Raw genomic sequence first — 13,159 nt, 5'->3', positions numbered from 1 at the left:
GCAACTGCTGCCATCTACTGTGTAAATGCTGGGATTACATGTATTTAACACGAAGGGGGTTACATTGGCTGACTTAATGGAAGAAAAGAAGAAAGCAGACTTAGTTGCTTTGGCCGTTCTTCCAATAAACATGGTAAAACATGCTCTGATTTGCAGTTGAACTTTGTTTTGTGCCACCTACTGCATTTGATGCGTTAGCCTTTGAAGCCTATTGTATGCATTTTCCATAACAAAGGTGTATACATCTAACATGTAGACACTCATGCATGTGGTTCTGCTGTTTTAAGTGCATGCTTCAAATAGACTGGTGCTGCAGTGCTCTGCCTTCTTAAAGCATAGTTTTTAATCCATTTAGATTTTGACTGAAGTGTCTTTAAATGTGCTTAAGTATAGGTTTTCTTTCTTAAAGTTACAAAATACAAAATATATTTTAAATTTAGTTGTGAAGAAGTCCATCAAAGTACCGTCACAAGCTTTATACTGGATCATATTGCAAGTTTAGAACAGCATGGTTCTAACATTATATTCTAATATTACTATAAATATTAAATATAATATTTATATTTTTGATTATATTTTTAATGCAGGATATAACAACAACAACAACAAAAACACCCTTTTACTGTATCTGCTTTGCTATTGATACTTTTTGTTTTTATAATTTTGTTTTTTTCAATTTCTCTTCCACTCCGACTGGAGATGCAGAAGGGTTTTAGTGTGATGGGCATTTTCAAATCTGCACTGTTTTAATACTGGCAGATGTGTTGATTTGACATTATCACAATGGTAGCAATTAGGAGATTTGTTTTTAAGCCTACATACAACAAAGTATTTGGAGCAACTGACTTCCTTGCTGTCATGAGGCAGTCACTGTTGTGGCTCAGCCAGAGGCTGGCAAATATGATGGAGTTACTTCAAAGGAATGCAGAATATTATTTTGCTAGGGACTTTATGGACTCATTTTTACAAATATTAAGTCTGCTTTAAAATTATTTATGTAGCTATTACATATATTGTAATTTAGATTATTTCACTGTCCTTCCACTGCAAGGCAACCAACCACATTCAAACTTATCTTTAGTTTCTGAGGGCTGCCAATAAAAAGAACGCCCATTGAGAATGGACATTGATAGTATCAAAACTAATGTGCACTATGTAAGCAGGTACCTCATATTCATGTAGAACATACTTCCAGGCAGCCCTGCCTAAACAGAATTAGTCCCTGAGGGGCTTCACAGTCGAAAGATTTCTTCCTGTTCTGTTTTCTGGACATACAGCAGATTTAGAGAAATTTGTGATGAGTTTGCAATGATAGTGTTGCCACTTTTTTTTTTTTTTTTGGTTGTTAGTCTGTTTTCCTATCTGACTACCTCAAATATTTTGGCATAAAGAATGAGAAAATCTATGTACTGATTTAAGAAAGAATTAGGACAATTCTGAAGCTTATGGAACTGGTTGGCTATTACTAGCAGACACAAGAAGAGCGTTTTGCAAGGTTTTGCTCTAAAATGTTGCCAGTATCATACCATGTTTAGTAATAGTATGATTCTCACCAGTAGCTATTTCTGGTTATTGTACTCTAGCTGTACAGATCACTGTGCTTCTGAAGGTTTTTTTTTCAGCATGTGTAACCAGAAGGCTACCCCCAGGTTCTCACTGTGGAAGTGAGATCAACCAGTGGATCGATAATGCATAGCTGAAGTTGAACCAGAGTAAAATGGAATTTATATACCTTCTATAGGAAAGAAACTGCCACAATAATATGTGCCACCGTGGTTCAATACTGCAGGCTGTAATTTAGCCTGCTTCTGGATTCCATGTTAACGCTAGGTTGTTGTATAGTAGGATTATTGGAATTTATTTCTTCCAACTCCAGCTGGCTGGGACACATCAATGCTGATGAACACCAGCTCCCTCTTAGTTATGCAAGGTTTTGTCCTGAAGTGGGGTTTGAAATTCCTGCACCAAAAATCTGAAGACCTCAAAGCTGGCCTTCTGTGTGCTGTACTTTGCCCAGCCAACACCACCTTACATAGCTGTCCTCGTGAAACCAGGTCTCTTCAAGACTTGCCAAGTTGCTTGCATTGGTTATAGTCAATGTGGTCATGCAGTGCTCTTGCTGTTTTCTTCCAGCTAAAGATTTAAAGACTTGCTAGCATTGTTGGAGCTAGACTTCCACACTCTGCCTTTCTTAGTGTTTCTGTCAAGTTTTTCTGTTGGTGTACAAATTACATATAATGTTAGACGTGTTTCTAATTTAAACTGAACTGCCATGGTTCTTTTTTCCTCTCCTATTTTGTTAACAAAGCACCTGCAAGTCACTAATGGAGTTAGAGCAGCGACCCTGTTTGAAATAGGGGATGACATCCTGGCTATACTTAATAATTAGTGGAACTGACATTGGCTTCAACAGGGACAAAGTTTTTTTTTCCTTGATATTTTGCTTTTCTTAATGCAGTCGTGTTCAGAGAAGGCTGATAATTCTAACTGAGCATCAACTCACCAAGTCTGGGTAGACTTAAATAAAAACTACATTACTTTACACTAAAAAAATTATTTGACATATTAAAACAAAATAGCATTTGTGTGACATGGAGTGACAATTTGAGGAACAAGATTCTAGGTACTGCTTTGGGATGGTATATTTGATGCACAAGTGTGAGGGATGTTGCACCTGTTGTGCATGTGAGACTTTCTGCAAAAGTGGTCCTCTGCTTTTATGTAACAGCCCTTAATAACAGCGTATGCAACAAGCCTTCTGAACTCCTATGTTTTTGGTTACCCATAAAAAATGCTAAAATGTTCATCACTAGGTGGCTATCATGTTGTGTTTCCTAACAGCAAGCTACCACCCAGCAAAGAATAACCATTTCAGTTCCTTATCAGACAGAGAAACTCATTGTATTTATTGCAAAATAAAGCTGGCATTTCTTCTTTCTTCTGAAGATCTGAGAAAGTGCTTGAAATAGTTTTGTCATTTTTTTCCTAAGCCGTTGAAAATATGAGTTATGGAATTTGGATGTCATCGAAGACTACATGCTTTAATTTTGAACAAAAATCCCTTTTAACTCTGTAAGCTGTGAAGTTCACATGAGACTAGCAGTATTCATTTTCTAAACCTTCAATGATATTATATTATGATATTAGAATAGAGGCACTTGCAGGTGCTAACCAGGGATTTTTCATATATAAAATACTGTAAGACTTAAAAAGAATAATCAAAGCAGAAGAAGAACCTCAGGAAAGAATGTTTTGTTGTGCTTAGTGCCTGTAGTGTCTTGTTTTATTCAAAGACCCGCATGGACAGTTTGGATCTTTCTATGCTATGCCAAGTCTGTGTTTAACGTTTCATGTAATGGTAACTTACATTTGTGGGGACAGATTCTCGTCTTTTGCAAAGGCTTGCTGAGCATCTAGTCTGCACAGAGCTGACAGTCTCTCAAGCATGGAATTGGTGGGCATGTAAACCAACATACCATAATCCCTTGCAAGTATCTCTAGGTCAGTATTGAGGCAATACAGTGGCTATGCAGAGAAGCTGTTACTAACAGTTCTCATTTTGTACCTGATCTATAGACAAAACAGAAAATTAGTGCCTAGTTCTCACTCACATTAACATGAATAATTAAGCCCACTTTAAGCCTCCTTTAGGCAACAAAATAGTGAGAGATCCCTAATAGAAATGGGTATTGTAGTCCTTCTGCCTTCATTAATCTCAGTCCACAGACATGGGCTTAAATATATATATATATGATATATATATCGGATGTTGGATATGTGTTGATCCAAAAAGCAACAAACCATCAGGAGGTACAACCCAGAATAACCTTAAGATACTCTATTTTGCTTTTTTTCCTTGCTATTCTACAGTAATTTCTGTGTATCTTCTACCTTCTGTTTTGTTTGTTTGTTTGTTTGTTTTGTTTTGTTTTGTTTTTTCCTACTTTATATGATATTTCTTCTATATAAACCAGCAAAATTAATTTGACACTTTTCTTGTTCCTGAAGTTTTCCTTTAATGCTTCCTTTGCAGCTGTGGAAGTAGTGTTCTCTCCTAAGATGTACTGAGCACTTTGATTGTTCATCCTTTCCTAACACCTATCAATACATACTGTCTCTCTTTTTTAGCTGATTTGGAGGTAACTGGTGATGATGAATTGACAAATGAGTTTATTCTAATAAATCATTGGCTACAGTTGTTAACTATGATCCTTACTTGAATGAGGGGTTGGACCAGATAACCTCCAGATAATCTCCTTTTTATTAGTAGTAGTCCTCTTCATCCATTGTAGTTCCTATTCTGCCATTCACAGTGCTCCTTCCTGTCTGCTCATATGATATTTACAGGCACAATTACTTTCTAGTGTCTTGCCTTTATAATTTCATAATGGAAGTGAAAGCATAGAGTGGTCATTGTGATTGGAGTGTGATAGCCCCGTTTTCGAGAGGAACTTTGGTATTTCTTGGAATTAGCAAGCATGTTTGAATTAAACTGATGATTACCTCCAAGGTGGTAACAGAACCCTTCAAAGGTCACAGAATCTAGCATTTGTTTATTAGGAGAAACATGCTCTTTGTTGCAAAATCTCCTTACAGTGTATTCTGTGGTGCATTTTCTGCAGTTATGACGAATCACTGAAATGAAACAAAAAAGTTATAATATACTCTGGAATTCTGTGTGCTTTGTTTTGTTATAAGAGGAGGACTGTTGGAAGTGTCTGACTTCATCTACTATTCCTCAGACCTTCCAAGCTCTCATTAGATCTGCAGAGCAGATGCGTTCTTGTGACAGAACAGATCAGTTTCTGTGTAATGCCTTGCTTGGCTCGCAGTCTAAAACAATTGCTGTCTCCTAACAGCAAGTATGCCCACCAGTGAAACTGAATCAGTGAACACAGAGAACGTGAGTGGAGAAGGAGAGAACCCAGCATGCTGTGGGAGTTTATGGTGAGTACACACAGACTGTTTCAGGTTCCCTCCTGTTGTGGCTTAACCCAGCAGGCACCACGCAACTGCTCACTCACTCCCCCCGCAGTGGGATGGGGAAGAGAATTAAAAAAGGTAAAAGCGCGAGAACTTGTGGGTTGATATAAAGGCAGTTTAATAAGAAAGAAAAAGAGGGTCAGCTCCCCCCAGTTTCACTGTGCAGAACGATGCCACATGGCACAGAATAGCCCTTTGGCCAGTCTGGCCCAGCTGTCCTGGTGCTGTCCCTTCCCAGTTCCTTGTGCACCCCCAGCCTCCTTGCAGGCAGGTGGTATGAGAAGCCAAAAGCACTTGACTTAGTGTAAGCATTGCTCAGCAACAAACAAAACATCAGTGTGTTATCAACATTATCCTCACTCCATAACACAGCACCACTACTAGGAAGAAAATTAACCCTATCCCAGCCAAAATCAGGATACCTCTTCATCTCAAAATTTAAAAGAAACGTTCTCTTCCTTTTGCTGATTTAGCCAAAATTGCTTTCAATTGGTCAAACTCTGTATGACTTTTATTTATTTATTACTCTTTGTTACTTTAAGTTAGACTGTGGCATTAATATACTCCTAAAGTTCTCAACTTAGGAAAATGTAGATAAATTCAACTAAACTTCCAGTGGAGTTATATCTTCTTGAAAACTTGTATAGAATATAATTGCTATTGTCCATAATAATAATAATAATAAAAGGAAGTCACCTATGATGTGCAAAAAAAGAAAAATGTTTTCTGGTTATGTTGTATATGAACTGGAGGAATATGTATTTTCGTATATATATATATCAAATATTTCCATACATCAATTATTGCCTTGAAAACTTGTATAGAATATAATTGCACTGTTTATTTGCTCAGATTTCATGTTTTCCAAGCATCCTCTACATGAGCATTTTAGTTATGTAGATTTAAAGCATTTCCTTTCTTTCATTTGAAGAGTGGGAATAGTATTACAGAAAATAAATAACAGACAATAATATTTTAGCATTCATGAAGGCATCTTGTGGGAGCATATTTTTATGTATATGTAATTCCACTGTATTGAATTGGAAAATGCCTTATTCCAAGGAGAATGAATTTGTGTTAATTATTGTTACTACACTCTTTTAAAATTTTGTTTTCCTTTTCTTTTAGTCAAACCATCTCAAATCCAAGTTCAGGTCAGTATTTTCCTTTCTCTTTCATCATTTTTTCCTTGATCCTTATATATTCCTTGTTTTCTTTCCTATTTGCACATCCATGATGATCTGATATGATTATTTTTTGCTTACTGTCTTTAAATGTACTGCTTGAAAATTGTTGCTAATAGTTACTGGTGAATACAAAGAAAAATATTCATGGATGTTCTTGGAGGAATCAAACTCCCTGATTTGCTTTAACAATATTTGTGGCTCTCTTTTCACTTACGAGGAACATTTGGGAGTGTGAGCTTTATTTGCAAGTATGATTGCAGAAAGGAAGGGTCATGAGCAGACTTAATCATGTCCTGATATTGTAGACGTGGGATGTGCCAGTACAAAATCAACAGTTTTTTTTTTTTTATTTTGATTTATTTCCAGTCTTACAGAACATAAATTGAGCAATTAAAAAGGGATAATTGCCAACACTGAAGACATACCTCTTTCTGTTTAAAAAGGTTCGGGTTGCTCTATGGAAGAAAAAAAAAAAAAAAGCTGTTTGATTTAAGGGAAATAATCAAGTGGCAAACCTAATGAATCATGAAGGGCAAAGACACTCCTACAGTTGCAGATTAATCCACAAAATAAATCTCTTCACAGAAAATTTTTTAGTGAAAAAAAGGGACAATCAAGATTTGTCAACATGTGGACATCAGCAGTTTTTGCAACATCTAGAATCATTTACATTTTTTTTAACCCTAATAAAAGTGATTTCAGTTTTGAATTTATAACAAGTAAATCATTGGTAGCAGCAGTGTATTCTTGCAGCAGTGAAGAATAGTGTACCCATTTTTTTTTTCTACCTAGCCTTACTAACAACTTACTAATTTGAGTGGATTTGCATTCCTTCTGAATAGTCTTTCTTTTCTGAAGAAGAGCTCACCGGCAACATTTTACTGGTTCTTTTCTACACTGAGAAAACTTTTCATGTCACTCTGTGATTGGGTTTTATTTTTGTCATGCCCTTCAGTCAACCAGCTGGTGAGCACATAAACATGGTTCACTCAGTCTTCTGCTGAAGATTGGCCGATGGAGATCTGGTCATTTAGGATGATAGTGAATATAGACCTATCTTTTCAGAGATTTCATCAGTTAGGTCCATGTGGACCTTTGAGTGTAACTGTTCATGAGGAAAATCATAGAATCATAGGAATCATAGAATATCCTGAGTTTGGAAGGGACCCTAAGGATCATCAAGTCCAACTCTCTGACACGCACAGGTCTACCCAAAAGTTCAGACCATGTGACTAAGTGCACAGTCCAATCTCTTCTTAAATTCAGACAGGCTCGGTGCAGTGACTAGTCCCTGGGGAGCCTGTTCCAGTGTGCAACCACCCTCTCTGTGAAGAACCCCCCTCCTGATGTCAAGCCTAAATTTCCCCTGCCTCAGCTTAATCCCGTTCCTGCGGGTCCTGTCACTGGTGTTAATGGAGAAAAGGTCTCCTGCCTCTCAACACCCCCTTACGAGGAAGTTGTAGACTGTGATGAGGTCTCCCCTCAGCCTCCTCTTCTCCAGGCTGAACAGGCCCAGTGACCTCAGCCGTTCTTCGTACGTCTTCCCCTCCAGGCCTTTCACCATCTTCGTAGCCCTCCTCTGGACACTTTCCAACAGTTTCATGTCCTTTTTATACTGTGGTGCCCAGAACTGCACACAGTACTCGAGGTGAGGCCGCACCAGCGCAGAGTAGAGCGGGACAATCACCTCCCTTGACCTACTAGCGATGCCGTGCTTGATGCACCCCAGGACACGGTTGGCCCTCCTGGCTGCCAGGGCACACTGCTGGCTCATATTCAACTTGCTGTCAACCACGACCCCCAGATCCCTCTCTTCTAGGCTGCTCTCCAGTGTCTCATCGCCAGTCTGTACATGCAGCCAGGTTTCCCCGTCCCAGGTGCAGGACCGGCACTTGCTCTTATTGAACTTCATGCGGTTGGTGATTGCCCAGCTCTCCAACCTATCCAGATCCCTCTGCAAGGCCTTTTCCACCCTCATTTCGAGTCCACAACTCTCCAAGTTTGGTGTCATCAGCAAACTTGCTCAAAATACCTTCTATTCCTACATCCAGATCTGTTTATAAAAATATTGAAAAGTACCGGCCCTAAAATGGAGCCTTGAGGGACCCCACTGGTGACCCGCCCCGCCAGCCGACGCAGCCCCATTTACCCATAACCCTTTGGGCCCTGCCCGTTAGCCAATTGCTCACCCATCGTATGATGTTTTATTTAGCTGTATGGTGGACATTTGTCCAGTAGGATTCCTATGGGAAACTGTGTCAAAAGGCTTGCTGAAGTCCAAAAAAATCACATTCAGCTGGTTTCCCTTGGTCCACCATACGGGTGATCTTATCATAAAAGGAATCAGGTTAGTAGGCAGGACCTACCCTTCACAAACCATGCTGGCTGGGACCAATGACTGCTTTGTCCCCAGGTTGCGCCTCAATAAGTTCGAGAACCATCTTCTCCATGATTTTACCAGGCACTGACATGAGACTGACAGGCCTGTAATTGCTAGGGTCTTCTTTCTATGACCGATAGTAACTTGCACTGTTTTTCTATGCAGATGAAACCCTCCCTAAGTTCTTATGCATTTTCTGTATAATATACATTTGCTTTTATTTGAACTTTCAGTCGACGCTGGCGTCGCTGGAATCGATTTAATCGAAGAAAATGTAGAGCTGCAGTAAAATCTGTCACGTTTTATTGGCTTGTATTGTCTTGGTCTTTCTGAACACATTAACTATCTCATCAGAACATTATAATCAACCTGACTGGCTGACCCAGATCCAAGGTACAGTCACAAATTATTTGTCCTGTTTTTGATTATGTATACTTGCATTTTATCAGTGGCTACTTTTTGTACTTTGCCATTTTGTTGTTTGTTGCTGTCCTGAAGGGTGATACAAGAAATGACTGAGTGTATTAGATTTCTACATCTGTAACACAGTTTAATGGCGGACCAGTAAAAAATCTGTCAATGATAAATTCAAAGTTTCAGTACTTTTGTTGTTAAACTGTGCTTGAAGGATGAGGAAGGAAATAGTAACTGGCACAGTAGAACATGCTGTGGGCTGCACTCCTTAAGTTAGTGTGGACTCGAGCTATGAACTGAGTGGTCTTGAACCTCCACAGTGGATTGGAAATATGAATAGGTCTTAAGTAGCAAGAAGCTCTGCATACTTCTGTAACTTTTGCCCTTTTAACTCCAAAGTAAAAAGCAAACAACAACAACAAAAAAAAACACACCCAAAACCCAGCCCTTTCATACTTCTTAAGCATAAGACTGTAACTCCTATATAAGTATAAATATATTAAAATACTATGGAAAATATGAGACAATTCAGAAATGTCTTTTTTTTTTTTTTTTTAATATTGTGTTCCAGATATCGCAAATAAAGTTCTTCTGGCTTTGTTCACCTGTTGAAATGTTAGTAAAGATGTACAGCTTGGGTCTACAGGCTTATTTGTTTCTCTTTTAACCGCTTTGATTGCTTCGTTGTCTGTGGTGGCATTGTTGAAACCATTTTTGGTGGAGTTGGAAATTATGTCACCCCTTGGAATTTCAGTGTTTCGCTGTGTTCGTCTCCTGCGTATTTTTAAGTAACAAGGTAAGATTAACTAATACTGCTAACTTTAGGGATAGCTGAAGAGTGATCAGCAATTCTTTTGTAATACTTCATCATGCACTGCTCTTTTACTGTTTTTTTGGTTGTTGTTTTTTTGTTTGTTTGTTTTTTTTTTCTTCTCCTCGTGTGTGTTAACACAACAATTTTAATTTATAGGCACTGGGCATCCCTGAGCAACTTGGTAGCATCCTTGTTAAACTCAATGAAGTCCATTGCTTCACTGTTGCTTCTGCTTTTCCTCTTCATCATAATCTTCTCGTGCTTGGAATGCAGCTGTTTGGAGGCAAATTTAATTTTGATGAAACTCAAACAAAACGGAGCACCTTCGATAATTTTCCACAAGCTCTTTTAACTGTATTCCAGGTAACTGTCTTTCATCCCCTATGAAACATTTTACCTTTGATGATCAACAAACTGTTTAAGTGATCATGTTGCCTGAAAACAAAATCACAATACTATTTATTCAGTTTACTTTAAGTAGCATTCTGCTCATTAAATTCAGTATTTTGGTAATTCTGCACCATTTGTACCATTCGTTTCATGTCTTATTTGATCTATTTATGCAACATAGCTGTCATATTACTTCACAAAATTAAATCTTATTTGTCCATCAAATATACACTTAGAAGAGAAGAAAATTTTAATTATTTTGTTTCTTTAACTTTATTAGTTATATAAAAGTTCAGCTATTCCCAAGTAGGAAAAATTGAGAAGCATTGAAGCATGCATATTTGCATATGGGTCCTATCAGTTACTATAATATATAAATAAGTATGAATTTCTTTAAAGGGACACTGTTAGGTTATTACAATTTTAAAGCAACTTGCCTATTGCTTTTGAAAAGACAGGGCCTACTTACAGTATATTTTTCACTATTTTCTGATGCTTCCCTCCTTGGACACTGTAATTAGGCATAGCAGTTTCATCTGTGTAGTCATTTTCATGTTCAGCGTTACCACAGGGTTTGGTTTCAGACATTGCAGATGAATGTTTAAAGGTGACCCTGTAAGACTCAACTCTGTGTCAGCTTCCTCAGTAGATGTTCATCTGGTGGCTGACCAGAGCAAGCCAAACCTTTTCAAGTAATTTTAACTTAAGAAAATCTTAATGAGAAATTTCCTTAAGAAAAAAGTATCCCACATTTGACCTGACATTGCCACTTTTAAAAAAAATAAGACCATACTTTTCAAATGCATAGTACGTTGGGCTTTATTCAGATGCCTTATTTTCAAAGGAATGAGGCTTCATTTCAGTTTGAGAATATGCTCTGGAGCAACAACCTGTTGGGTGCTCAACAGCTATGAATATCAGATGATAAATTTAGCTCTCAAAATGGATTTCAGAAATTGGCACACTTTATCACTTGAACGGTCACTTGATTACTTGGACTATTTTCCCCAGGATAGAACTGATACTATTTAAGTAACGCAAAAATACATATAAAGCACCCCCTTTCTCATAATAATCAGAATTTTTGTAGCAGTACCAAAGTGTAGTTATCACATTGTAAACTATCAACAACTGTCTTTAAAGTTATTTTAGACTTTGTTGGTATTATGTGAAACCATAGTAAATAAGAAAATCATGTAATTCTCCCACAGCAGTGAGCTCCATTAAGTTTAAAATAGATACCAGTTCAAAAACTATACTGGTACTGTATGTGTATTATGTAATTTATGATAAGGTGACTGGTCCCAGTTAAAACCAAAATTGGGAAACTCTTTTACAGGACCAAAACTGACACACTAGGAAAGGTTTGTGAACACTGATTTTGTAAAGAGATTCTGCAACAAATACTGAGTTGAGAATCTTGATTTTCAAGAGTGTTGAACAGGGGGGACATCACTAGATTTGTGGCATTACTGAAAATTAGGGCGCTTAGTTTTGCATGCCCAAATCAATAAAATTCTAGTTTTCTATTTTGTTATTTTTGCTTCTGAAGTTCAGTGATGTAATTGCTGCCATAAAATAAAAGCTAGTAGATTTAAACCCAGGCTTTCAGGAGGTGTTTATTTAAATAGCAATTCTAAAACAATGTTTGTTAATGAAAAAAAATATGGTATGCTTTGTGTATACAGAAAGTTAGTTTTATAGTGTATTTTGAGAAGAGGAAACATAATCCTCTATTGCTCTTTTTGATATTGAGGTACTAACAGTGTCTCTGCTTCTTAGATCCTACACAGGTGAAGACTGGAATGCTGTTATGTACGATGGCATAATGGCATACGGTGGCCCATCATCCTCAGGCATGATAGTCTGCCTATATTTCATTATCTCTTCATCTGTGGTAACCTGTATCCTTTGTGCTCCCTGGAAACTTCTCCAAATGGGACTGTGTGGTAGGGTTGTAACCATACTGGGGGCATATGCAAAATTTCTCTAGGAGGGAGTAAATCGCTGTGGATATGAGTGGCCCATTCTGTATGTGCTAAGTCCTTGAATTGACTCTTCTTTGTACAGCAATTCCCTTTTTTTGCATCCCTAAAGGATGAGATTCCAGTGATCACCATGTGCATCTCAAGCCACTACAAACCACTAGATTTTTTTTTCATTCTTCCTTCAGTGGGAATAAAAAAAACTTATTCTACCTGCTTGTCTCTATTTGACATCGCTCCTCAAAATGCACAGATGATAGTCTGATCTCCATGACAGTAATTATCCCGTTCATCCTTTTTATGCTTGTTATAGCCCTGATAATCTTACGCACACTGACAGTGGAGTCAGCGATCCACTGTCTAGTGCAGGGACCAGATGAGACAAATCTACAAGGAGAAATGTTTAAGTCAGTTAGGATTAAGCCTTCAGCAGCATTCCCCTTCCCTGCATTGAATACACTGGAAATACTCCCTTGGTCCCCATACAGCAAAAGAAGCTGGCGTCGTTCTCATAAGTTCTTAAAAGGTCAGGAGGTAATAAAAAGGCAAAAACATTCTATTTTCTGTACGATACGGTACTTGAATCAGGGTTTGTCACTTAACTGATATGGACTGAAGTACGGAATTTGATAGAGATTGTTATAGAACAGAAGACAGGACATTATAAAAATATTTTTTTTCAAAATGCCTGAGCAGTCTTGACTTTTACAAGCAATGTTTCGTATTTAAAACTTGATCAGGCAAACATAAAGTTATTCTTGTTTGTTGATTAAATACACCAATATTCTGCTATTTTAAAATCAGTGACCTAACTGATCTCTGCTGATTTTACACTTGTATTATTCTGGTCCATGAAATGAGTGTTATTTGCACAACACTCCAGCATCACACATCTCTACACTTAAGGTTGGAACATGGGTTTTATCTCGCTCACATTGTCAGTGTTTCTGCTGATAATAAACTAAATGTGTAGAAAGGCATAATGTCCTTAAAATGATTTGAAACA

General features: G+C 37.7%; 1 protein-coding gene across 1 annotated transcript in view; it reads left to right on the top strand.

The window, feature by feature from the left end:
• CACNA1D (calcium voltage-gated channel subunit alpha1 D) overlaps window positions 1-13,159 on the top strand; it is a 189,868-nt gene that overhangs the window by 101,665 nt on the left and 75,044 nt on the right. The window contains 13 exon segments of the mRNA XM_032194296.1: window positions 57-92; window positions 95-133; window positions 4,860-4,947; window positions 6,112-6,132; window positions 8,778-8,860; window positions 8,863-8,943; window positions 9,536-9,573; window positions 9,575-9,621; window positions 9,623-9,677; window positions 9,679-9,752; window positions 9,926-10,035; window positions 10,038-10,141; window positions 11,925-12,072. Of these exon segments, the coding sequence (XP_032050187.1) occupies window positions 57-92; window positions 95-133; window positions 4,860-4,947; window positions 6,112-6,132; window positions 8,778-8,860; window positions 8,863-8,943; window positions 9,536-9,573; window positions 9,575-9,621; window positions 9,623-9,677; window positions 9,679-9,752; window positions 9,926-10,035; window positions 10,038-10,141; window positions 11,925-12,072 (924 nt within the window).

Source organism: Aythya fuligula, chromosome 10 (genome assembly GCF_009819795.1).
Source record: "Aythya fuligula isolate bAytFul2 chromosome 10, bAytFul2.pri, whole genome shotgun sequence".
NCBI lineage: Eukaryota > Metazoa > Chordata > Aves > Anseriformes > Anatidae > Aythya > Aythya fuligula.
Note: the sequence above shows the minus strand (reverse complement) of the source record. Positions and strands in the feature narration are given on the sequence as shown.